The following is a 27,389-nucleotide window of genomic DNA, read 5'->3' as shown; positions in this document are numbered from 1 at the left end:
ATGTCTTAAAAAATTGAAGAAAAAACACCAAAACCTGTCTCCCCTACTCAGGAACTCTAGCATTTTACAGTTTGGTTTGGATTTTTCCCCCTCTCTTCTTGGGTTTATTTGTGCAAAACCAGTTATTATGAACAGAGTTTAGAGCACCTTCAAAACTTACATTTCCATTAAGTTCATTGTGAAGCAGCTTCAAAACTGAATAGTGACAACTGCTTTTTATTCAGCAAGCCTGAATTTTCTGTTGCTAGCAAGCAATTTTCTGTTGCTAGACTCTACAAGGCAAAGTGCTACTGCCAGACAGACAGCTGAATAATACAGAGCAGCAAGAGAAGGGCTCTGAAAATCACAGGAAGCTATGGAAATTCTGCTTCAAATATAGCTGTAAAGTCCCACCTGGGTTAAGCTCCACGATATTCCATAACATCCAGATCAACTTTTGGCAACTGTCCTCTGCTTTGTTAGGATCTCTCCAGCCATTCTGCACCCATTTTTTACTTCTGCTCTCTTGTGCACTTACAACACACAGAACAAAAAAGCTAAGCCTGGCCTGCCAAATTACTTCTGCTTCCTGTCCCTGTTTGCCCCAGAAACCCAATTACAAAGTTAACTCATGCTAATGGAGCCTGAAGGGACGTGCACTAACACTCAGCTACATGGCAGGTCGCAATGAATGAACAGTCTGATTTTCACCCTGGTTTGGTATCTGAAATGTAAACAATGCCCACTGAAGCTATCTGTTGCACAACGGCAGGTACATCTGCGAGTATCTGTGGCTAATCGGAGCTAAAAGTCAGATTCCAGCATATGAATCATTCATTACCCAGTAAAGCACTCTCCTTAAAAACAAAACAAACAAACAAACCCCGCACAGTGGGATTCACCCCTCATCGAAAGACCAGTTTCTACTCTGAAGAAATCAGCTAAACGAAACATCTCTTAGTAGGTATTTTGCTGTGTCTATTGAGGTAGATACACCCTGGGGAAACGAAAAAAGCAAGGCTCTGCTCTAGTGCAGCCCTCCAAAAACTGAGCTGCAGCGGGAAGCAGAACATATCTTAATGTATCAGTCTACTAACACTGCAAAGGAACACTGATGAATTGTAACAACCTGTCTACTAACAGGTGGGTTAATAACAAAGCACTGGTCAGAACATACTAACAACCTTAAACTGCGTTTGCCAAGCTGCAAAACTCAGAAGACCTATCAACTCTTTCATTCTGATTTCTCTTCTGCTGGAAGTCTGGAAATTGGGAGAAAAATTCTGCAATATTGCTTCATTTAATAACTATGCATGAGTCAAGTGCCCCGGCTTTTGTCTCACGATCAGTATCTTGACTGTCCTTTGTTACTTTTCATATTCTAATTTTAAAACACCCAGAAGTGTCAACACAAATAGACAGAAAGGTTCCCTAGTCTGAATCTAAACATTACTTTCCCCAGTCACTCCACTTCTTCGCAAATTCCATTTGCGAGAAGTACTTCCATTGGAGAAGTACTGAAGAGCCACACAAACATTCATGTATATATCTTTCTTTTCCTATCCAAATTAGGTTAGTTTGGTATAACTCTCCGAGATCCTCTGCGTATGCTGAGACAGAGATGAAAAGAGCATTCATCATTCACAGAGATTTCACTATTGTCCGAGGTCCTTGGGGCCTTTTTGACACAGCTGTTCCAAAACAGCTCAAGAATGAGCACCATCCTTTTCTCATTTAATAGCTCATGAAGTGAATGAAAACACTGTGATGGAAGCCCCACCATGCACAGCCATGTTTATGCACCTAAACAAACACATTCAACCTCTGACATTATCTCACTTCAGGGAAGGCTTCCAGCCGTTAGCTGGGAAAACAGTTGTGGTTAAAAAAAAAAAAAAAAAAAAAAAAAAGGATTAGACTAGCTCGGGGGAGATAATTAGTTTAGTTTTAAACGGATAATTAGTTTAGTTTTAAACGAAACTCGTTAGTCTTTGAGACTAACAGGTTGCAGGCTGGTAGCATGATGAGTAGAAAGAGCAAGGTGAGGAGCTCTCCCAGTCCCATCCACAAAGCAGGGCTTGGATGATCAGTGCTCCTGACCCTCATCTACCTAAAAGGTTCTAATGGACCAAATTCACATCACATGGAATTCCAACTCACCGGCTCGGGAGGCAATCACAGTACCACGATTTCATGCCCATTAATTTCTGACATCCCCGTACTACCGCTGAGCCTTCCCACCCTCTCATGCCATGTTGGCACAGCCCGTGGGACACTGCACACATCCAATAGCCGGGGGTGAGGGGAAGGAGGGAGGTATTCCAGCTCATCTGTTTCCAGCCAGATCGGTGTTCCAATCTGTTTTGTCCCACAGCCACATTAATACTAACACCAAGAGAAAGAAGGTGGCAGCAAAAGCGCAAGGGCTGCTTTCGGCCAGGCACAGGTTTTCTGCCTACTTGCAGCCCCTGTAAAGCCCCTGCAGCACAGGCAGGGCCAACAGGAAAGAGCCAGGAAGTGTGGAGACTGGCACGGCTGCTGAATAAAACAGAAACATTTCTGGCGCCACTCGGCAATTCGTGGTGCAAAATCATCTGAGTCAATCTGGGCAGCATCCTCCCCCTTAAAAATGACCCTGCAGAATTGGGAAGGGATCAGAAATACACGTAAATCGTGAAAGAGGCTTCACAAAGACAGCTCAATCTTTAACACACCAAACTACATTATTTGGAAGGGGCTAGTGGATTATGTAAAATAATAGATGGTGCATAAAAGCTAAATCAGTGTTTGGCCTTATGTCAAGAAGTGTTGATCAAGTCATACAATTAAAAGGCTGAAATGTGTGCACACACGCTACAGAATTTATTGTCAGTGCACAGCAGCCATAAAGGCTAACAGCTTAGTGAGACCAAGAGAAGGACGGATCACTTGTGTGGGTAACAGCCCTGTCTGGAGCTAAACTTAGGAAGACTACCTGAAATAACAAAAAAGCAGGGAAAAAAAGTCCACGGACTTAGGGTTTAAAAGTCAGTGTTAACTAATTACAGACTCATACAAGACATACAGGATTGATTAGACATCATCAGTCTTAGATGTATGGGTACCTCACATTTGATAAGAACCTCTGGTACAGAACCTCTCAACCCAAAGCAGCCTTAATAAGTGCCCTGTCCAATAATCAACATTTTGGCTGTTTGCATCTTCTTGCAAACCTCAGCAGCAGTCTAACCTACTCCTGCCAGGGCACTACTGTTTCATGTAAATGCACAGGACTCTTTGGGCCCAGAAGATGATAGACCAGTAAGAAAAAGCAAGGTCCTTGGGATGAGGAAAGGGTACCAAAGGTAACAATGAATTCAAGAGTAAATCCTTCTAGATTTCTACAATCAGCAGCTTAGGGCATCTACAGGCAAGGAACTTCAGAGCACTAGCACATGATGAAACAGCCTAATACATCACCAGGCCAGTGCAGACCACCAATCCAACCCCTAAGTGTGGCACTGCAAACATTCGTCCAGGAAATCCAGTGAGGTGCACCCACTGCTCTCCTGGATACCAACCACCCCCAAACACCACAAAAAGCTATAGCTCATGGCATACACAGCTGCAGGGAAGATGGAAAAAAGACCTATGATGCATGTAGGAGACTTCTCTCACTGCCACTTCTTTGTCTTGAGCTCTGTGTGTCACACAGCAACATCTCAGTGCTCCAGGACGGCACAACATCTCTGTCTGTGTGAGGGATGGGACACAGACACTATCCCTGGGCCCCAAAGCAGGCTGGGACACCCCCAGAGCCCAACTCCTCCCACCATCCCCTTCACCAGAACATTTTCTGGAGATGCCTTGTTTTAGGGAAAGGTAGTTACCCATCCTCCAACCCGTCAGGGCAAATATCTGGGTCTACTTTTGGCTCCTGTGTGCAATAGGGAGCCCATACATCAGAAAAGTATGTCAATAGCAGCTTGGCTTTTGAAAAGACCAGACTCAGTTTGACAATGCTTATCCACAATTAAATTCCAACTGATCTTGTCCGACTTCTCAGTCTTCAGTCTACTCACATCTCTAAAGAATTAAAGGGACATTGAAAACACGCATTCATGACTCATGTTTAATTGCCAGCTATCCTTCCTCAGTACAGCTCTAATTAGAAATCAGAAACACATTTTTGAGCTCAGAAAAACACAAAAAATTGGCACTAAGTGACAAGGGAAACCTGTGGAAGTTAAGTCCAACAGGATGTCGCCTTCCAAGTTATGCTTTAGCCAGACTAGTCATTGGGTTTAATACAGGGTTAAGAGCCCAGAGTCCGTGGCAGCCCGAAAGAGAGATCAGATGCTCTTGCCACCCCTCCTGAATGACAGATTTTTTTTTCATTATTATCAAAGCTCAGAAAGCATTTCCCATGTTCACTACAGCACATTATAAGCTATTTCCTTTTTTCCTCATCATAGACAAGTACACCATTAATAGTGAAAAAGTGACTATCACCACCTACATCTTTCTGCTTTCTGGAGTTTGCCAGGGAGCCTTTGGTGAAGTACAAATATGAACATGGCCTGAATCACTATTCAGATTTAACCACAAGTCTCAACACTACTGTCATGACTGCAGACACAGTTTCCCAAAGTAAAACACATGGGCAAAATTCAGAATTAGAGAACACGCTAGATAGACCTTACAAGTACAATTCACAATACAACAATGCTAGGAAAATATATAAACTGGGGGGAAAAAAATAAATTATGCCAATTGTTAATTCCTGACATGTATTTATTTGTCTTCAGGTACCAGTCTTTTGATAGCTGGGAACAGTCATATAATTTGCATGTTACTTCCCCTCACTATATAGCCTCTATAATGGGAGCAAGAGACAACTGTGGAGTGTCAGAGTTGACAAGCCTAAGTAGTTTCCCTTGAGATACATAAATGCCTTTTTACAGCACTGCCAATTATTCAACCATGCAAGCAGATACTATTAAGATACTTAAAATGAATCATTTCCCACTAGACTCAAACACATTATAAACCTCACCATAAATCTGAATCTCTAGTCAAGATGAGCTTATTTAATAATGTTCATAAATATTTTTATTTCATAAAGGCTTGTGAAATATGGTTATATACAAAAGGTTTATAAAAAGACAATGTTATTTTTAGATATTTTTATATAGTTTAAACAAAAGACTTCTCAAATAAATTCTATAAAAAGTTACAGCTGGCATTTCAAGTCATCTGTAAACTACATTTACTGCATCTTTAAGAAGTAAGGTGGAATCATAATTTTTTGTAAGTAGCTCGTTGCTACCTCTTGTTGCAATTCCACATTAACGCCTCATCATCATTACAACATGAAAACCTAGTCATCAGCTTAACACGTCATCTTGACACAACCCACAAAAATTTTAGATAAAATTCATACTTGTGCACATACACACACACACGTGCTTTCAATCCACTTTCCAACTACTATGTTTCTCCCCTTTCTAAAGTGCAGAGGAGAATTTGGATGGATAAACAGTACAAGCAGTTATGCCCGAAACACCTCCTTTGGCCCATTAGTCAATTCCATTAGCTAAATGACCAGGGAAAAAACACTTCGTCTCCATGACCTACCACTTCAACAGGTGCTGACACCACAAGAAAATCTGCAACTCTCCTCAGTTAACAACTGATGTTTTAGCAACTGAAAGCACGATCAGATGCCCATTCCCGACAGCTCTTCACAGTAGCTCTGCATCATTTGCAAAACTGACTCTTCATTTGGACGTTTTCATTTCACTTTCACCATCTATTATTTAGACATGCAGCACACTGCAGAAATTGAGACGACAAGGTGTACCAGAAGCTTACAAACCTGAGAAAACTGCGAGAGTGAGAAAAGGCAAACAGATACGAGGGGGAGCTACTGGATCAACTCATCTCAAAGTGAAGTCATTTGTGCTACAAGAAATACCTCCATAGCAGGTTCTCCCAAGGAGGTGGGGTTTTTAAAGACACCCTGAACTGACACCTAAAACCAGTTCACATTCAGTTTTCAATCAAGGCTTTCTCCAGTGCAATTTTGAAGTAAAGCCCAATCTTAAAAGAAAGCAGGTGTGCACTAATTAAAAACTAAGACCCTAGGGACTCCTGTATGGGCTGGAGTGCTACAGAAGTTGTCAACAAAACACACTTTACAATATGAATTTCCTTCTAGTTAGATTGCTAGCAATACAAAGGGACAAACCACACTGTGATGTCAGACAAATGAAACAGAGTCATTCCATTAAACACATGGTCAGCAAAGCTGCAGATTTTGAGGCACACAAGAGCATGTATCCTTACCTATCCTTAAGCCCAGGCTGCACTCTGCCACCACCTGGGGCTGTGCCCCTGGCACTGGCGTGACCCACACTCAGCGCTGTGTGGAATGCAACAAGTTTCCCACCCCACTGCCCCGCACCAGAGCTGCAGAGGTGCACCAGAGGTGCAACCTCTCTCACTCAAAACCAGCGGAGGAAGGACACAGGCTGTCTCGTCATGTGACAATATCTCATCTCCTGTTGAGGAGGCAGTTTTGGGGTGGAATCCTGTTTCATCTAGTCACTAATACATGGCAGATGTTCCCAGGCAGAAGAGAGACATGACTTCAAAGATACTGCTTGCACCACAGACTGGATGCAGCCCTACTCCTGCCAGGCAGTACCACCTCGCCCTACTGGCACCCACTCTCTTTGGAAAACTGACTCTGGATGTGAAGACCCAAGCAGCACTTCTAAGTCAAGCGAACAAAAATGTCAGCACTTTCTCTGGACATCATGAACACTTTCTAAATTAGTTTGGCCTTTGTAAAATTCGCACATTATCCCGATTAGCCTCCTCTCACTTTTCTCATATTTTCCTTCCTTCTCAATAGACACCCCCACAACTTCTAATAAGACCCAGTCACTCTGACAGAAGAGGTGAAATAAAAGGGTAAGATACAGTCGATATTTTTAATCAGCAAATTGTGACGGTATCTTCTATGGCTTGCCAAGATACAAGGTAGTCAACTATGCTACTGATATGCCAAACGGCCTCAGGTGCTACTTAAATGTTTGAGAGCTTTAACAAAAAGCACACCATACCTGATCTGAACATCAGTACAAGAAAAGTTAAACTCAGCTTGGTCTAATGTGCAACTCGGGAACAAAGCAGTCACAAGAAAGTCACTATCATTACTGAGGCTTTTAACTATATCTGAATCAGTTTTTACACGTAAATGCGTATAAAGTTACTGGGTCCCAGAACGTTGTTTCAGAAAAATTAAGAGTGTTTTCAAACACTTCAGGATGTCTTTAAGAGTTTGTGAATTGCGCTTTTTCTTTTTTCGTGAAGAGCATTCGTGAGACTCGTGAAGAGCAGCCAAAGTTGAAGCACTTTTGTACTGAGCATCAAAGCCCAAGACCTTCCCCTTCTCCCATCCCCCTACCCAAAAAAATTCTCTACTCTTTTGAAGTGCCGGCTCACAAGTTAGTGACGGTCCATTTAAACAAAGCACCGATGAACACTGCGCTCACATGTGACCTCTCCCCTTCCCAGGTACTTCCCACCGCACCTGGCAGCGCCTCCCTCGGGGCCGGGGGAGCTGCCGGCGGGGCGCAGGGCAGGGTCGCGGCTCCGAGAGCGGGCGGGATGCGGCGATGCTCGTTTGGCATAATCAAGCGTTTTTACTAAAAACGGGGCTGCAGACCAACAACTCTTCGCGACACGCTCACAGACCGGTCCGCCGGGACCGCCGTCCTTCCTACAGCGGGGCAGCGCCGTGGCTGACCGTCCGCTCCCCGCTCCCGACACTGCCGGGAGCTCCCCCGGGGCCGGGGAACTGCGAGGCTCCTCGACGAGAGCGGCGGCAGCAGCTCCGCCGCGCTGCGCTCGCCCCTCGCCCGAGCGCCCACGTCCAGCCCATCCCAATCGCATCCCCGCCGCTCACCTCCGGGCTCCGCGTCCCGGCGAGGAGGTTGGGGGAACTCCAGAGACCCCGCAAAACTTCAGCTGTTTGCCTGTTTCCCTCCTTCCCTCCCTCCCGCCGCCGCGCTGCGAGTCCGCGGAGCGCTCCGGCCCCGCTTTGTACCCGGCGGCGGCCGCACTGCGGCTGCGCGCTGCCCAAAACCAACGCGGCGCCTCCGGCCGCCTCCCGCCCCGGCCCGGGCTGCCTGCCCCGCACCCCGGCACGGCCCGGGCCGCCTGCCCCGGCATCCCGGCACGGCCCGGGCCGCCTGCCCCGCACCCCGGCACGGCCCGGGCCGCCTGCCCCGCACCCCGGCACGGCCCGGGCCGCCTGCCCCGGCATCCCGGCACGGCCCGGGCTGGCTGCCCCGCACCCCGGCACGGCGCTCCTGCCGCCGCGGGACGCTCCGGGCTGGGCTGGGTGGCGGCGGAGCGGCGGCGGTGCGCTGGAGTGCGAGCGGCGGGGGCAGACAGGAGTTCTCTTGCCCCTCGCTTAAGAGCCTGGCTCGGCGGCCGGCCGGGATGCGGGAGCTCCTCGTCAGGGAGGGTAGTTTACCGTCGGGGCTGCGCCTAGAAATTCAGCATCCTTGGGAAGATCTGCCGGGGGCTAACCCCAGTGGAGTCCGCGATGTGTGCGGGTTGGAGGGGCTGTTCGGAGCTCAGAAAAGGAGTGTTGGCCCCAGCAGGTCTAATAAATGGGGTCAGGTCCGATACCTGTCCTAGGCTGGTACACAGTCCAGTGCTGAGGGTTCCCCAGTGGAGGCTCTCGCGTGAAACGCTCTTTTCATGTTGGAGCCTCGGCAGAATGTGCCCTCCGGCTGCACTGGGTTTGCTTTTTGAAAGTCCCTCGGCAGGGCTTTCAGAAAGCAAAATGGGCATCAGCTCTCTCTGCATTGTTTTGTGAACCTCCCCTTAGAAACAAAGTTTTTAGACTTGTGCCTTGATTTTTACTGGTCAGAACAGGCCATCTCTAAAACCTTTTCAGCTGCGAAAGGATACAGTACTCCCGGTTTTTGTGTGCCTTGAATTTTTTCGCTCGAGGGCTTGAATATTCGGAACGGATTGATGGTGTTTTCTTTCACTCCTCCCACTCTTATCTCAAGAGCTATCTCCGTTGCCCCAGGGATCCAGTGTCTCCAGGAGTAAATCATTCAGAAGCTTTGTGATGATGCCAGGAAGGATTTCACAGGACAGTCCCTCCCAAATAAAAATCAGAATCCACAGGCCAGGAGTAAGCAAGATACAGGAGACTCAGCAAAGTCAGGAGTGTACAGAAAACAATCCCCGGTTTTCTTTTCCATTTCTGGATATAGGACCCTGCAAGGTGATTATTGTGAGTTACTCCACAGAGCAAAATGACACAGCTGGGGTGCAACACTCCTTGTTTTTTCTGGTTTTACATGTAGTGTGCTATCAAATGCTGGCGTCTTCTGATCCCTTCTCATTTCCTTTTTTCTGTGTAATTCCTCTGCTTTTCTTTTGCCTTTCCCTGGTTAATTCTCCCGAAGCTTTGCATATTCCCAGATTTTTTTTTTTTTCCCAGATGTGATACCTGAAGTTTGTGAATGGAGACTACCAAAGTTTCCCTCAATGAATATTGATTCCAGAATAGACCAAGGAGGATATTAAGGAAATTTGAAAATCTCTGGGGTTTTTTTTTCCTCCCTATGGACCACGCTCAAGTATTGGTAGACAAAAAATGTTAGGGTTTTCTCATTCTATAAAAAGCTAATAAGCTCAGTGGCATTTCCATCTAAATAATTTCCAGTATTTTTTCTGAAATCTCTGAAGCCATTAAACATTTTAGCGATTAAATCACATCTAGTATTTTTCTAAGTAAGGCTGCTATGACATTAATGTAAACCACCTCTCAAACCACAGAGCTTTTATTAAGAAAAAAGAAAAGTATTTTTGTACATTTTAATTCAAACCCATATATTTTTGGAAATATTGGCAGTCCAAATTTGCAAACAGGCTCTGCAGCTCTTTAAGATGCTAATAGCTATTAATCCTGACTGCTAACTTTCCACCCAGAGTCTATTTTTAATGGTTGAATTGCCAACTCTAAAAAAAGGGGCTACTGATGAAAGAAGTAATTGAGATAACAGTGAGCACCACTTACCATTTCTCATATTAACAACCAAAAAGAGAGTATATTCAGACTAGCAAACAACTCCTTACCAACAGCTTATTCATCCAATTACTTGGGTCGGGACCATGTTGTACCAGAAACTGTACAAACAGAATGAAAGCACTCAGACTACGGCAGTGTACCGAGCAAGAAGATAGGACTCTTTCCACTTCTCCCACTTAATCCTTTCTTTCAAGAGCTGCCAGCTCTTGACAGTTAAAACAAGTGAAATTAAATAAAGAAGTCAATTGTTGCATTACCTACGTAAGAGTGACAGAAGTCTTTCAGCGTGGCCATGCAGTGGATGGGGCTTTTTCCTTTGATGGTGCAATTAAAACCGGCAGGTCTTGGATCACCTTCAGCTCCTTGGAGCTTGTCTGGCCCTGCAGAGAACTTGCAGAGTGCACTAACTGGGAGCACTGGGGATCTGCTAAATGGGGCAGAGGGGTGTGCAGGCAAGCTCGAAGTGAGGGGAGCCAGTAAGCCCCTGCCAATCAGCTCCATCTGCCCTGCACATGCATTGAGGAAAGGCTTGGAGAGGGGACAGAGACTCCACCCTGTCAAGCACCCAAGAGAGAATCTTGTCTCTGTCTAAATTAATCCAGCCAAAGCCTCCAGGACAAAGGGGGATGAAGACGTGAACGCGTTGCTACTCTTTCACAGATGTGAGCCATGAGGAGCAGGTTCCTCCTTCCCTCCTTCCCAGCTGGGCACTGGCACTGGCTTTGTCACCGTCGGAGATGCCCGTGCAGCTCCCACCTGGTGCTGTGGGAGTGAGTGTTTGCCTTGCTCAGCCTAAGCACCAGCAAGAGACACTGGGCTGGGAATATGTGCTTTTGTAGGGCTTTTCTAGCTCCTTGGCGTGTTTTTTATTTGTGATCTGCTCCGACAGGTAGGAAGTCTGGACTATTAAACATTTAGAGAAAAAGTCCCTACCACCCCAAAAAATCCCAAACCCACCTATTTCCTTCAAAAAGCCAGATGCCCCATGTCTGTGAGTAGGAAATCATAAGGGGCATGTCTGGAGGTAAAAGTAATACTTTGAAGAGAGATAACATGTTGTATTTTTCCATTATCTGGTCCAGATAAATATTGTGCTTTGACAGACATTTCAGATTGCTCACAATACAGATAAACCCTCTGCATGCATTGAGCATGTGTTAAAAACAAGGACTTCAGAGAAATCATCCTGCCCTTCTGAAGTGGGTTGAGCAGAGGTTCAGGCAGAGTGAGCTCTCATGGATTTTCAGGCCCCATCCTTCTGGATTTTAAGACTTTCATGCCTGAAACCTGTTTTTTTGTTGGGCATCCCTCACAGCTTACTCAGGAGCCACTGGGTCAGTCACATCAGCATCCTCTGTGCTGCAAGTTCACCTGAGTACAGGTGATCTGCAGGCTAAATTTAAAGGCAGGTTGCATCAACCCTCTTCCCATCTGTGGCCCACTTTTGTAAAACTGTGGAAAGGAGGGGCATCAGACATTCCTCTGCTGCTGTATTTGGCAGCAATTTTTTGCTTTGCTGCCACTGTAGAGGAGCACAAGAGGCCATAGTTATCTTAGTTAACTCTTAGATGAGTTGCCGTAGTTCGTCCTCAAACTGCAATGTACATCTATGGCTCCACAGCAAGCAGCTCCTCGGCACCCTAACTCATAAATTGCATATTTTCTCTTCTCCCACCTTTCTCTAACCTCAGAAAATAAGACGCAGACCGTTCCACAAAGCTCACAGCTTCAGGGAAGCCCCTTAAGCCACAGCAAACTTCACCTGATTTGTAGGGGTAGTGGAAACACTCCTGACGTATTAAAAAAACCAATTCCATGAAAATTGTATAAGAAGAATAATTCTTTTTTTTTGCCAAACAAAACAAAAAGTTGAAATGTTCTTTCCATAGGAAATGGTAATGTTTTCCTGTGCCTTATTTTGTCCATTCTAAAATACCACTTACCTGAAAAAAACACTTATTTCTTTTTTATCCAAATGGAAGATTTGACATGTAGGAAGTGGTGTTCAAGCACCCACCTAAGAATGACCAGAACAGAGTGACCCTTCCACCGTTGCCCCTCAAGTCCTCCCTTCCTTTGTGGTGTGTTGAACAGAGAGGGGCTAAGCAGGGCAGGGCTGTGTTACTGAGTGTCCCCCATCAAAGGCACCTCTGCCTCTCAAGGACACTGTGAAGTGCTGATTATTGCCAAGCAGCTGCCAATGCCAAAGCTGGATAGCAGCCTAAGGAATTAAATAAAACACTGTTTTAAAAGTACGAAACATTTGGTATCGTGAGTATTCTGCACACCACAGTGAGCGCAGGGGTAATGTGTTTTCACTGGTGTGGATGACCCCACACAGTGGGCATGGCAGCTGAGAGACAGAGTAATCCTCTCCACTGCAAGCCTGTAAAAGCCCAGCTTTTTCTCCCTTGTGCATCTGCTGTCCTGACTTACTTTTAGGGGTGCAGCAGTTTCAGTAGATGCACATTGTGTCTCTCTTTTCTCAGCACACCAAACCAACCACTGGCTGGTCTCTGCAGAGCCCTATCTGCAAAGGAAGGATGTTACACAAACACAAAAAAAGCATGGTATTTTTTCCACCCTGGTTCATGGCTCACATCAGTGGCAGCAGGGAAAAAAATACCATATTTTTGCCTCAGAGTCCACAGTGAGATGAAAGAATGCAGCAGAGCACCTGATTTTCCACCATCAGAGTTTTTAATGCTGGAGGGTAGGTGTTGCTGTTTGCCACACATTGTCTTGGATCTCACCATGGATATGGATATTTGAGGCAGAACAGTGTTCTTGATTTGTGCATGAATGCACAGGAATGCAACTCCAGAAATCATTTACTAGATGAAATGTAGCACTTGCCTTTGGAGAAGCAGTGTTAAAATATGCTCCCCAAGGTTTGAGCAATTCTAATAAGACAGACGAAAAAGTTGCCACCAGACTTTTGTCCCTGAAATATTTTGGGGAATGCTTGATTCCCCAGAGCTCCCAGACCTTTATTTTTGAGCAAGACAAGGAGGCCACTGCAGTTTAATGTAGTTGTATCATCAATATAATGAAGTTGTACATCCAAGCTCAATCTCCACAAAAGGCCTTACTTGGACTTGATACCTGTCATGATTCATCTGAGAGATTAATAGAATAATTTCCTCAATGGGTATGTGCACAGAGCAGCTGGGGTTTTGAACTACATTGGAGAATCATGCTGAAACCTAAAATTATCACCAAAGGTCTCTTTGGACACCTGTGCTGGGAAAGATGAGCATGTCTGCATGACAACTCATGAGAGGCAGAGTTGGTCTGACTGAGGTTGGATATTCACAGGATGCTTGTCTCACATGCCAGGGCAGGGAGAAAATATTTTACAGCACCCCAGAAGCAAACTTGAGAGCCATAGTAATAGGCAAAATAACATCTGTAGGAAGAACTCAGGACAAAAAAAAAATTGGCAATTTCTTGCTGGAACAAGAAATTTATAAAATCAACTCCCAAAGTTAGACTCATTTGATGCAATCCTAAATTTATGCATGTTCATGCCAAGGAATAGCAGAATGAGGAAGCTAATGACCCCAGCATTTTGTTTCCATCATGCATAGGTCATTGGAGGAGTTTCTCCTTCATTGTGGAGTAGGTAGGTATAGGTAGGTTCTATTCTCTTCTGCATAGACAAATTTGTTTATTTTGTACAAATTTTATACAAATAATTTCATCAAATTCATTAGACAACTGTCCTCTGATAATGGTGTTTCTCAACCTTTATTCTAGTTTCAAGTTCATGAGAGTATTTTAACTTAGAGGCATGGTATCTTTTCTTAAAGAAATATGATTAGGATATTGAGTGCCTTAACTGTAAAAAGGCAAGAAAAAACTTGATGTACTTGGGCATTTTGTTGAGAAGGGTGGTGGACCCATATTCTGTTCTTCTCACCTGCTGGCTGATTTAACAAATAAGGGCCCATGTGATGGTCGTTTAATGATGATTCTCAACAGTAAAGGTCTCATCTTGACTAGACATCAAGCTGAAGAAGACAACATGCCTTTTGCTCCTGTTTGGGTGAAGCTGCTTTGCAGAGGCTGGGGACAATTTATTTGTTCTTCAAATGCATGCCATGCTGATTAATCTGTGCTTTATAACACTGGTTGTGGGTGTAGATTCTCTCTCATAGCTCACAAAGCTTTTTCATCCTGAAGCTTCCAATACTGGCTTTTGCACTAGCAGGGATACAACATGCGTGGTGTAAAAATACTGTATTTGTGTTTCAATGAACTCATGAATAGCTTTATTTCCAAGCTATGTAATTTCCACTCACAGCACCCCTTTTCTGCATAGGATGTGGAACCAGTGGTCACTCCTGACACCCATTACTGCAGGAGATATGCAGGGCTGTGTCACTCCTCCTATATAGCCTGAATCCTGAAAGCAGGAATCCCAAATTTGTTCTGCCTCCTTCAAAGGAGGGGGATGTGAAAGCAGTGTGCCTTTTGTTTGTTGCTTTTGCAGTTTCCCAAATCTTGGTGGAAACTAGCAAAATCCAGGAAGTCAGCATTAAAAAAAAATAAAGCAAAATAAAACAAAACCCATTAAATCAACAAACAAACAAACAAACAAGCAAACAAACACAGCCCACCAAATCCACAGAAGCCCCACAGAAAATAAGAACATTTTAATTAGGAAAAAATAGATTTTTCTCTGTTTTATTTGTTTAAATATTTTGTGGTTACTTTTTGCCTGACAGCTGCTATTAGTGCACAACAGTCCTCACTTCGGTGCTGAGTGTCCCACATGGTCTAGAAAGTGAGATGCATTCAGCAATTTACCCTGCCCCTTTAAAGTACTGCTCCCTTTGTTCCCAGCAGTGTTGATGTTTTGATCTTTTCCTTTCTGATTGCTTATTAATGGCTGGATTCCTTTCACTCAGCTGCAGCCTTTGTCCTAGGCTGCAGCAGGCCTTGGGGGCAACTGGGTTTCCCTACAACCTGAGTCGAGCAATCCTTTTTACACATCCTATATGCTCTTTAATCTGCCACAGATTACAAGAGTTTTGCTCTTCCTAATTTAATCAATGATTGAAGCCTCTTACGTAAATCAGCTTCTTTGAAATATTTTAGACACTGTTGATTTAATATTATTTTCCCAATGTTAAAAGCTGGCAGTATGAAGTACAGTTAAGATGCCATCCTTCCAGGCTGCTAACAAATCTCCAGCGTCTCAGGCAAGTACTATCAGTTTAATTTTTGTAAAGTTGTTGCTCACAGCCCCTTCCCCTTCCCTTTCTTCCTCTGGGAAAAATGTCTCCTCAAGGGTTTTGATTTGAGCCCAAGATTTTATGCCTTAAGTCAAAAAGAAACAGTCCTTTGGAGAATTTCCAACCTTTTTTTGATACCTGCGAAGGAACTGTTCATCTCTTGAAAAGCTAACTGTAAATAAAGGAAGGAATAGGGCTTTGTGCATACTTCCTTTCTTCACTATGTGTTAAGTCCAGAAACACTTGCTTGCTTGAGATTCTTAAGGTTTTAAGACGACTTTCTGGCACTTTCAAATTCTAGACGTACCAGTAGTGCTAAGCTTGCTTTTGTTTGTTTGTTTATATCCACTGAGCTCTTCTTGGGGAAAGAAATTTGCACAGATGTTCACATTTGGGAAAGTTGGAAATGGTGATAGGCAGTCTTCCCTTCCAGTTGTTTTACACGTTTATTAAATGCACAAGACTTAGTCCTCTTGCCATCCAGCTGAAACACCTTGTCCCTTTGGTTATTTAATTTACTTTGGTAATTTGCATCCTACCAGTAGCTGCATGTTTAGAAATATTCCATTAATAGAGGCTGATAGTGAAAAACCTAATTTCTGTAACATGACATAGTTCTAAAAGAAGATAGCAAGAAGGGTGTGTAATGATTTAGGTATCTTCTAAAATAATGAAGAGAAACTTAAAAGTAAAATTCAACTTTGTTTTTTTTTTTTTTCTAAAGAGAAAATTTTGGTTTGAAGGGTGCAAAGCATCAAATTGCTTAGAAGAGGCAGGCAGAACAAAATGTTGCAACTTTCAAGGCTTTCTAAATTATTCATATAAAAGTTATTATTGAGCATCTTCAGGGGTTCAGTTTGCTTGGTTTGGTCAGCTAAACACTTTGTTTGATGTTTTCAGGATCTTTTGGTGACCAATATTGAGTGATAACATCATTTGCTTCAAGGTTAGTTTTTAAATTCTTGAACAATTGCAAAATAGTCTGGTTTTGAATGAAAATAATTAAGTCTTGAAATTTAATCCTTCTGTGAGAACATAAAGAGTGACAGAACATAGTCACTATGTGAAGTGCTCAAGGAATGCCAGAATTTACTGTAGCTTTCCAAAACATAAACTGACTCCTCCTGTGAGAGTGCATTGTCTTTTTTCTGTAATCAAAAGGGACTTTTTCTAATGGCAACATCCTATCAGCACTCCTTGTATGTGTTCCTCTCTATCAGAAGACATCTGCAGTGTAGTGCAGTAAACCCCAGTAAAACATCATTACTGTGTGCTTCATTTTCATAACAAGCATTGCTTTGAGAGATTGAAACACCTAAAAGAGTCCTAGCTGGCTCTGTGTCAGACTCTCAGCTAAGCTTTAATTGCCCTTTCTGAAATACTTGAGACAATGATACTTCCAACAGACAAAAAGAAAAGCAACAAAAAAGAGTTTAAATGTTTGCTTTTGCTTTCCCAAGCCTTCGCAATTGGTGAGAAACATAACGAGAAAGCATTCAGCTTCCCAGGAGAGGTCAAATAACCCACACCTGCCAATTATAAGTGACAACACTGCTTTTCTCTGTACCCAGCACAAATGTGGCTACTCCTACTCATGATCACACTGTTCAGTCCATCACCTCCTGATGTTGTGGTTTCTTGCATGTAGCATGAAAAGTGTGCTCCCTGTATAGATGCTGTTCTGCAAACCAGGAAATCTAATGTTAGGGCTGCCCATGTAGGGTTCATTGTGCTGACCAAAAGCAGCTACCTTGACTGTTCAAATATTTTCAAAATGCACTGACATTTATACTTCAGGGCATTGTTGCTGGCCCTCTCATACCTGGCATAGACTCCTTACATCTGCCAGATGTGCAAATGTGTGCTGGCACCTGGTCTGGATGGGGTGCGCTCTCCTGCAGCACTGGGGCTGCTGGTCACCAGCTTGCCACCCGTGTGCTGCCACAGGATGGGGATGGCTGACGTGCCAGCAGAGAGACACTGGTGCTCAGCTAGAGGATTCTTGTGCCAAATTCAGCACCTTAAAGCTGGTGCCTGCTAGCAGAAATTGCAAGGGGTGAGAGAGCGCTGGTGAACTCCCAGCTAGATGTCTACGATGGGGTAGTGCTTATCTGCTGATACCCCTTTGACAGCCTCAGCAGCTAGCCCTGGATCTACCTAGTTTGGACACACAAAACTCTCCCTAGTCTTGAATTTTCCAGATGCTGAATTCAGGAATCAGGCATGTTTCTGCTCTACAGCTGCAGACCAGGGGAAGAAAGGAGTCACTGAGTTTCCCAGTGACATTTTTCATATGCACTGAATGAAAAACAGAAGTTGGGAAGCAACCTGTTGCTTGTAATCCCTGCAATAGGCACAATTTATCCTAAAGACAGACCAACACATCCTCTGCCCGATAAATGCATTTTCTGATAAATGATGCTTCTACAAGAAAATGTTCTTCCTACTGAAATTTTCTTTCCAGCTGTGTTCTATTGAGGTACAAGATGCAACACAAAGGCACTTCTAAATATGCTGTGTAACAGTCGCTTTATTGCAAAATGAATATTGTAAGATAGAAAATTTGTTTCACATAGTTCAGCTCTTGAAAGAAATGTACAAGCCATGTTCCATTTGCAGAAGGGACAACATGAAATGCAAACTGAGGGCAAGACTGGCCATCTGATTGTGAGGTGCTCAACTTGTAAAATGGAAGTAAGAATCCATCAGTATTCATAATATCCTGAGTATTATTTCAGTTCAAGGAACCACTTCATTACTTTTATCTAGTACATTGTACACCTGTTAGTGGTTTTATTTACCTGAGGTTTCTGTTAGTTAGGCTATAAAGGATAAGTATCTTGTAAACAGCAATGTTGAATTGTGGGTTTCATAGATGACAATATTCTGACCTTTCTCCTCAACTGGAAGTTAATAGAGAAAGGGCTAGGTTCTGATAGGCAGAGGTCTCATAGCTTCAAAACTTTGGGAAATCAGTATTTTTTCAATCTAGAACTGTTTCAAAGAAACTTGAATAAAGAGAAGCTACTCTCAAATAGAGGCATCTTTTGCTTTGAGCTTTTTATACCATTTGTTTATGCACTTTGGATATGCTTACTTCAAAGTCAGGGAGTTCTTATGCCTTATTATTTAATTTAACAATACTATGAGTGAGGACGGAAATTATTTTCTTACACTCCAGGGTTTATTTCACATATTTCCACATCTCATCTTGTTTGATCATCTGTGCTAATCTTTTACAGAGCACATTCAAAATATGATACAAATTTATATTATCAAATGGCAAGGCTGCAGGTGACCATAAAAATCAAAATGTTTCCACTAAAAGCAACAGCCTCAATCTCCCTTACACTTTTGGATTAAAGAGGCATTGCCTTTTGAAACATATGGCATCAGCTCTGAGAAAGTTCACTGTAATTTTCTAAAATGAAGCATAAAGGAAAAAAATTGACCATTTCCTTGAATTGTCCACCACATTAAATTCTGTGCTTGGGCAAATGGAATTGGTTTCTTTAATCAGCAATAAAGTACCTTTCCAAAACATTGAAGGGGTGCGGGAGAGGAAGTAATATTTAAGATGCTTTCACAGATCTTTGTTACAAAATATGAACATTCTATGGCAAGCATAAAATACAATAAAAATTGTAGCTCTTCCTCTGTCTCACTAAAGGAGTTCCAAAAGTCCTAAATGAGTTCCAAAGTCCTAATTTCTCCTCCCTCTTTGCATCCTCATCTGCAGAATTGTAATAACATTTCCATAATTCAGAGAAATGCTGTAAAGATTACTTAGTAAGATATTTGCTTAGGACCAAAAAAATATCAAGCACTAGGTATTATAAATTATACGCTAATTTCTCTTAAGCTACAGTAAAGCCTGAGTCAAGTGATTTGCAGGAAATCCCCATTGTGAGCTTCTGTAGTTAATTTTGGATAAGGTTATCTACAGAAGAGCTTTACGTAATAATCACTCATAGTTTAGCATCTTTTTAAACTATTACTTGCTAGCTCTGCTAAATATGTCACAGATTACTAACTGCATGTCAAGTCACTATACCGCATGTCCTTATACTTAGAAAACAATTTAGAAGATCTATAAGAACTATCGATTACTACTTCTTGATTTTCATGCCTTGGTTGAGAAAACTTGTGCAGAACTCCCTGCAGTTAAGGGCCATGACAAGGAATCTGTTCAGAAACCGACTGAGGAAATTATCCTTCCCTAGAGTGCCAGCTCAGCAAACACTGAGCAGGTAACCATGTCCCTCCTCATTAAGACAAAATTTAAGCATGTGATTAACGTGCAGAATGTGCTTCATTGCCAAAAGCAAATGGATAAATGCTGTCTTGGAAAAGGACTACAAACACATATAATTTGTTGTTATTCCTTAGACATGTTATTTGGATTCACCTCAATGAAACAACACAAAGTTCTTTGTCTGTTATCTAGTCATGACTGGCTTCATGCCACTGGCCAGTCTAAGGTCCACCCCTCTGCATTAGGCCATTATTGTACAATATATACAAAAGTATCTAAAAAGCATCCCCTTCCTTTCCAAGCCCTTGTGATACGTGCTTGATTAGGATTTATCCCCTAGTTTTCATTCAGTGATCTTGTGTAAATGCTTTTCTGCATGCCATCCAAAAAGCGCAGATGCTGTCTTCTGAGATTTCTGATTTCATAGATATGGAATAAATACTCCATCACATCTGTCTTGCAGCATGAAGCTCTTCCTTGGCCAAAGCAGCTAGTTCTTAGGTACTTTGGGAAGAAGTCTGGGCATCGTATTTCCTAAAACTGTGGTTACGAAAAGATTCCCTGCAATGAAACAGATTCATAAATAGAGTTGGCAAATGAAAAACAATAAAATAAATACCTGTTTTGTGAAAAGAAGCTCGGCTGAAATATGCTATGTGTTGGCAGGTCAGAGTTGCCATTTCTTCTTCTCCCACCCCAAACTGGACACAGTGGCTTTGTGAAGAAGCATATAGTCATGATCAAAGAACATTAGACTCTTCTGTGTCAGTCACGTGACTAAAAAGCATTATGTTTTCTGTAATGAAAGGATGACTTCATGCTGCCTAACACCACATAGTGCCATACTTTTTCTATTTCCTTTCTGGCTTCAAAGGTTGAAAAATCACAAGATATTTCCAGTAAATTTGTTGGGGTGAGGTCTTATCTAACAATGCATTGAAATTACATAAATCCTCTACCCCTGGAATGCAGTGCTTGAGAAACACAGCTAACACTACAGTGATCTCCAGTGGAAGTCAGCAGATTTCTTTAATCAGAAATAGAGTTGGCAGTGTATATTCCAGCTTAGTTTTACCTGCCAGTAAAACTCCCTTTCTTCCTTGCAAAAAATGGCATATTTTTTTATATCCATAACAGATAGCCTGCCCTAACTATACCTTGTGCTATGGACTTTCACTACAGGTTTGTAAAGCTCTGGGATCTTCCTCTCAATCATGGGTCTAAGGTTCTCCTTCAGTTTTATGTAGTTTCTTTTGAGCTCCTGGTGATATTCCCGCTGATCAGCAGTAATAAGCTGCTTGTTTTTCTCCACTGCTTCACCACACCTAGACAAAAGGAAAGAAAAAAATACATTATATATATAGTCTAGTTCTGTTAAACTCCCTTATTATGTTTTAGGTAATTTAAATGGAAAAAAATCCAGTTCCTTTAGTCTAAGCATTCCTCTGGTCAAGACTAAAGTCATAATGAACTAATAAGAAAGCTCTGTTTTTCCCAAGTACATAAAGTGAGATGATATTTTTAAGAAATTAGGAAAGCATGAGTGAATTAATAAAAAGCAAATTTAATGACTGCAGAATACTGAGCTAGCTGCCTACTTACTGTATAAACAGATAAATTGGCAATAGCAATACTTAGAAGCTGTATCTTCTGCATAAGACTTGTTTTTATTTAACTCAAACTTATCCTTCAGCAAGGAGGATAGTCTGACTAAGGAGATGAGTATCTTCATATGTGAATATTTTTGTTGAGATTTACAAACGTATCTAAAGCAAAGGACTTGTGTCTGCCAGTACCACTGTGTCTGCTTGACAGATGTGGTTTTCTTATGAACAGCTTCCTAAGTAAGAATGCCATTTTATTAAAAATCAAATCAAGGCAATAGTCTGAAATGTTTGATTTCTATAAGATGTCAAAAGATAGAACAAATAGAAGATCTTAATTTATACATTTTTAGTTTAGAGTGTTAACATTTCTTCCCTTTGAGAGTGCAGTGCCTACCTAAGCATTCATGTGAAGCAGAAATAACAAGTGTGGTTCAAGTGTTCAAAGTGTGAGATGCCAGGATTCATGATGCTAACTTGCATAGGTAATTACTCAGTTATATTATCGTTGCAGTATTGCTAATATTGAACGTATTGATGCAATTCAGCATTTCAATTTTGTTTTACTGACCTCATTATAAACTCTTTGAAGCACAACCTCAGCTTGTTGTGATGTCGATAAAGTTTGGGGTCTGCTGGAATTTCAGCCAGGAACACTTGTGCTACCTCTAGTGGTCCCTTATGGAAATAACACAGGAAAATGTCAAACTCACCTGCTTAGACTGAAAACAGAACACACATTTGTTTAAAGCTGTTTGTTTTTTCATGAGTGCAATTACAAAAGAAAATAAAACTATGCACAGTTACCACAACAGGATGGATTTTAGCTCTCTTTCCCCCATAATACTTCCTTTGGCAAGCAGAATTTTTGCCCATCATATCTTATCCTCTCCTGTTGTTATTCCTCCTCCAGTCCCACAGCAAAGGGAACAAATTCCACTCAGCCGAGAGGAGCTCAGACAGCTCTAGTGACAAACCTGTTTATATTAGAGAAACACAGCTTCTGTGTGTGTATTACAAGACCTTCAGGCAATAAGCCCAGTGCTGAAAAAGATCACTCTTTGCAAAGCTTGCAACAATACGTTATTTCATAATAGATGCATTGGTTGGATACTGAGAGTATTTAGGCTTTCAGAAAAAAAAACCCAAACTCTGTGAAATTGTGCATAACACCGAGTTTTTGCTCAGCCATGACTTTTATTTTTTTTTTAAATTGCATAGGCTTTTTTTAGTCTGTATGTTTATGTTATACCTGTTGCATCTCAGCTTTACTTTGGGGCACTCAAGTCTTAACTTCATATATTGACTTAATTTCCATGAAATTCAGTTTGTGGTAGTTCCACGGGAAAATTGTTATTATTATTCCCATACCCCAAGGATAAATCTGGAATGAGCAAAATGGCTGAGATGGCTAGCATGTTAGAAATGAAAAATCCTTGGATGAATTCACAAGACTTCCATAAGTTTCTGCACCTACAGCCAGAACAGCACTTCCCATGAATACTTTCACCAGAAGCATAGCTAATGAACAGTATACAGTGACTAAATATCAAGGGATGAAGTTTAAATACACACAGTGATTAAATGTGTCTGACTAAATGTACTTCCTCCAGTGCAAGAAATAGGAGTGCAAAAAAGAATGCACAGTGAGAAAAGTACACTTCATCTGGCTTATTTGAATCCCTTACCTGATTTACAGTGGCTCCAACTGAGCCCTGCAAAACCATCTGGAGCATTTTGGCATCTGGTGGCTCTTGGTTGGTGGCTGCAGTTAGTTCCTGTGTTTTTTTACGCATATCTTCAATAGCAACTTCAATTGGTGTTAAAATAAACTAAGGGAAAGGGAAGAAAAGATGGTTCATTACCTGAACCATGCAAGCAGCTGACCTAGTCTAAATACAACAATATCACTATCATTCTCCTGTTTCAAAAGCAGTAGTTGTGAAACCCAGGAACACTGTTCAATCTAACTTGGTAGATGGTCATCTTGGTAGATGGTGCAGCTGATCCAAAGCTCTTACACAAAGCTAAGACAAAACTGATCCAAAGCTCTTATCATTTGCAGAAATTGGGTGTGAATCATACCTCCTGTTTCCATAAATTCATTCTTATTCTAAGTTACTTCATGCCTGAAATGGTGTTGTACTTTCTACAGTACAAGTATAAAGCTTCCCTGTCTCTAAACCAGCTCTAAGCCTGGTCTAGTTCTCTGACTGTACTCCTGTCCTACTTCTGCTTTATTAGCCAGAAGTATAGCTACAAACAGAACTCCATCTATCCTCCTACACAGCATTAGAGCTAGGAGATCAAAAGAAGAATGTACATTGGCTATTGTCTCTTCTCCATAGTATCTCTATGCCTTGTCTGTCCCTTCTGTGATAGTCCTGTTTACAAGAGCAGTGTCAGAGAAATTCAGCATTCTTTTTTTTCTGCCAAGCATAAATTTAAAAATCTCCCCACCCAGAAACTCCTTCAGTCCTCGAGAAATTAAATCTGTCTTCAAAAGCTAATTACCTCTTCTCTTTGGATGACATTGATTCTAGTTTTGATGTAGGGGAAAGCATGCATTGTGGTTAGGATGGTGTTCCTCTTGTACTGCTCACTAAGCTCTCCTCTGGGACGCCCATCCATAGTGAAAGGCGTAGTGTACATAAACCGGCAGATGTTGAAGTTCTTTTCAAAGTAGGTAACTCTGTCCTTCATTTCATACTCATCAAAATAGGGCTCCACAAAAGTAATTTGTATGTATGCCTAAGAAAAGAGAGAACAGTTACAGTACTTTACAACCCAAGAAATGTAAAAGCAATGGCACATGTGAATATCCCATACACATTTCCTAAGGATGGTCTGGAAAAGCAAAGAGCTGGAAAAGCAAATTTTCTTATTCAGAGCTAACAAAACTCAGAGGGCACAGCTTGACCCTGGGAATCAGAACCACGGCAGGCACCAGAGATCAGAACTTACAATTTCTATACTCTGTGACAAGCTACCACACTGAGCCTGTCACAGAGGTTTTAATACTCCTGGGCATAGAGATACCAAGTTGGGTGTTTTCTTTTAGTGCCTTAATGTTTGAGCATAAAAGTTGTGAAGGGGACCTTCTCTTCCCATTTCTCTTGTGTGACAAAGCACTCAACCCTCTTGGTAGTACTTTCCCTACCTTATTGGGATCCAGCTTTCTTTTGTCTACAGGAGCAGAATCCTTAATCACTTCCACAGCATCTTCCCCGAAACACTGGCCATAAAATCCCTAGAAAGGAAACAGAGTTATTCCAAAATTTTAGCCCTTAATGCAACGCTAATGCAATTCTAGGAGAAAGGAGTGACAACCATGACAGTCAGTATACTGCCCCACAAACCACAGCTGGCCAGGGTAAGGCATCTTCTGACAAAGATCACTGTGAGTTGCTCAGACAATCACAGAACTTGAAGTTAAACAACCAGAAGTGAACATAGCAATTCTATAAAAAAGCTGAAAAGATATCAAAGCAAATATCTGGCATGCTCAAAATCTCTCAACTTTTTACAGGCCTGCTTGTAAGAGACATAGCCTCAAAAGAATGGATCACTTATGCTTTAAAAAGGGATACTGTGGGAAGGATATGCACTAAGGAAATAATCTATGGTACAAATCAGTTTGTTATTGATTTTTTTTATATAGAAATGATAATATTAGGACTGTGTGGGTTAAGTGAAAAGTACAATATACCATTTGAGATCCTGTTAACATAATATTTTTCTTTACCTCTAATCTGTGAGAAATCTCAGGGAGTTTTGTAATTGCAGGCTCCTTATAAACAAATTCCTGTTCATCCAAGTCCCCAAATTTCGATCCATAGAAACCAACACGGAAGTAAGTTCCAAACATTCGTTTCTGACCCTAATTGATAAAAAAAAGGGAGGAAATTTACAGCTGCTTTAGGTGGACATTGTAGTATTTGGAAGCTTTTTTTTTTTTCTCCCAGCTGATGTATAAGAGAATCCACCAGTGCTACACTTTCACCATTTCAAAGCCACTTCTATATATCATCAGTGCTGATGGATTAGAAGCACAGGAGAGAAAGCATATAACTAAGGGGACATTTGACTGCAATCTAATTTAAAATTTAAGCTGATAACGAAGGAGGTTGCACAGAACAAAATACCTTATTAATTTTTAATTCCTTTGAATACGTGTAATAAAATTAAATTTTTTGGAAATTTGCAATGAAAATTGATATGAATTTGAAACTGACTTGGCTCAGCAATAAGGTTCTTCTGAAGAAAGAGAAGGGACAGTATGAGTGCTGAGAATTTAGATCGGTTTTCATATTTATGAAATATGTTTTATAAATATAAACACTTTTCTGTTTTATAATTGAAAACACTAGTGAATTGACAGTAAAGTTATTTTTGTTAAACAGAAGTGGCCAGGTGGACACAGACATGTTCAGTTAAAACCATTTTATATTCATTTCTGCTTTTTTTGTATGGAGAGCCTTTTTACACTGTAGACTATGTAGGTAGACCCAAGCAGATGGAAGCTTTTATCTGAAAAAAGGAAATGGAATTATTTCAGATTCTGGTGGGTTGATCAGGGCAGGATGCCAGGTCTCACCAAAGCCACTGTATTATCCCTCCCTGCAACTGCACAGGAGAGAGATAATGAATGATTCATGAGTTGACATAAGGATAGGGAGTGATCACAAATTAGTTACCATCATGGGCAAAACACAGTTGACTTGGGAAAATGAATTGAATTTATTACTAATCAAACTTAGAACAAGGATAACAAGGATAACAAGGATAACAAGAAGTAAAACAAATTTTAAAAACACCTTTCCCCCTTTCTCCTTAGGCTCTACATCTTCTCTCCCAGTGGCACAGGGAGATGGGAAATGGGGGTATGGTCAGTTCGTCGCGTGTTGTCTCTCCGCTGCTCAGGGAGAGGAGTCCTTCTCCTGCTCCAGCCTGTGGTTCCTCCCTGCTCTAGTGTGAGCTTCACATGGGAACACAGCCTTCTTTCAGGCATCCACCTGCTCTGGCATGGGGTTCTACATGGGCTGCAGGTGGGTCTCTGCTCCACTGTGGATCTCCATGGGCTGCAGGGCCACAGCTGTCTCACCCTGGTCTGCACCACGGGCTGCAGGGGAATGGCTCTCTGGCACCTGTAGCACCTCCTGCCCCTCCTTCTCCACTGACCTTGGTGTCTCCAGAGCTGTTGCTCTCGCATATTTTCTACTCCTGAGCACAATTACATCTGGCCAGTAACTTTTTTACCTTTTAAAATATATTATCCCAGAGGTGCTGCCAATGTCACTGATGGGCTCAGCCTTGGCCAGCCTTGGCTAGCAGCTGGCATTGGCTTTGTTGGACATGGGTAAAGTTTCTAGCAGTTTCTCATTGACATCACTCTTTTAACCCTCCCCCTCCACTATCAAAACCTGGCCATACAAACCCAATGCACACACGGACAGTTTTATTAACAGCAGTCTCCAAAAAATAGTGCAACCCAGTAATGTGTCTTGCTAGCAGTGCCTTGCCTCAAAAGTACCTTATTAATAATGCTGTCAAAGGCCTTCTGTAGCTTGCTGTGTGTCAAGGTAAGCTTCCTGAAGTCCCGATGTGCTTCCAGTATGGGGATGACAATTTTGTACACTTCATTCACAGTTTCATACAAACCTCCCTTTGAACGGAAAAAAAAAAAAAAAAAAAGGAAGAAATTAAGTGAGTCCTAATGCACTCTGAAAAGAAACTATATCTCCATCAATGGCTTGGCTGAAAAGGGGATTTATGGAACTCATCTGTTAATCTGCTATGTTGCTTGTTTTGGTGTTCTGAAAACCAGTAATAGTAAATAGGCCGTTCTGAACAGCAAACACTGAACGGGATGTAATTTGGATCTCTGATCTATTTGGCTCTTAGCCCAAATTCCTGTGTAAATTCCTGGTTTCTGCCTCACGGTTACATGAACTAGAAATGCAGGCTAGCAGGAGAAAATGGATTTGTTTGTCATGTATAGTTCAGGGCAACCTGAACTTTTTTCTGGACAAAGGGGCCCAAGTGATATCTTTAGAGATGCTAAATCACAAGTCCTTACATAGTAAGTGTAGATTATGAGGCTCATGGTTGTATGCTTTGTAAAAGAATAGGAGAAACTCTGACATGCCTCCTAAAGATCTTTTTCTTAAATGTAATATCCCATGATATACCAACTGAAAGTCTTG

General features: G+C 42.0%; 2 protein-coding genes across 6 annotated transcripts in view; both read right to left on the bottom strand.

Moving 5' to 3' along the window:
* KANK1 (KN motif and ankyrin repeat domains 1) overlaps nt 1-8,073 on the bottom strand; it is a 128,858-nt gene extending 120,785 nt beyond the window's left edge. The window contains exon 1 of one of the 3 annotated variants that reach the window (XM_064403120.1): nt 7,934-8,073. The gene's annotated coding sequence lies outside the window, so the exon portion shown is untranslated. The remainder of the gene's footprint in view (nt 1-7,933) is intronic. The other 2 variants (XM_064403118.1, XM_064403121.1) reach the window with 2 other exon arrangements.
* A 9,761-nt stretch (nt 8,074-17,834) lies between these two features.
* DOCK8 (dedicator of cytokinesis 8) overlaps nt 17,835-27,389 on the bottom strand; it is an 89,537-nt gene continuing 79,982 nt past the window's right edge. For all 3 annotated transcript variants that reach the window (XM_064403827.1, XM_064403829.1, XM_064403828.1), the window contains 8 exons: nt 26,717-26,848; nt 24,929-25,063; nt 24,344-24,433; nt 23,698-23,934; nt 22,872-23,015; nt 21,755-21,861; nt 20,737-20,904; nt 17,835-20,140 (listed from right to left, as the gene is read on the bottom strand). In XM_064403827.1, coding sequence (XP_064259897.1) covers nt 20,077-20,140; nt 20,737-20,904; nt 21,755-21,861; nt 22,872-23,015; nt 23,698-23,934; nt 24,344-24,433; nt 24,929-25,063; nt 26,717-26,848 — 1,077 coding nt within the window. In that variant the 3' untranslated portion in view covers nt 17,835-20,076. The remainder of the gene's footprint in view (nt 20,141-20,736; nt 20,905-21,754; nt 21,862-22,871; nt 23,016-23,697; nt 23,935-24,343; nt 24,434-24,928; nt 25,064-26,716; nt 26,849-27,389) is intronic.

The sequence above is a fragment of the Passer domesticus genome, chromosome Z (assembly GCF_036417665.1).
Source record: "Passer domesticus isolate bPasDom1 chromosome Z, bPasDom1.hap1, whole genome shotgun sequence".
Taxonomy (NCBI): Eukaryota; Metazoa; Chordata; class Aves; order Passeriformes; family Passeridae; genus Passer; species Passer domesticus.
The sequence above is the reverse complement of the archived record's forward strand: the minus strand, read 5'-3'. Positions and strand labels throughout refer to the sequence as shown.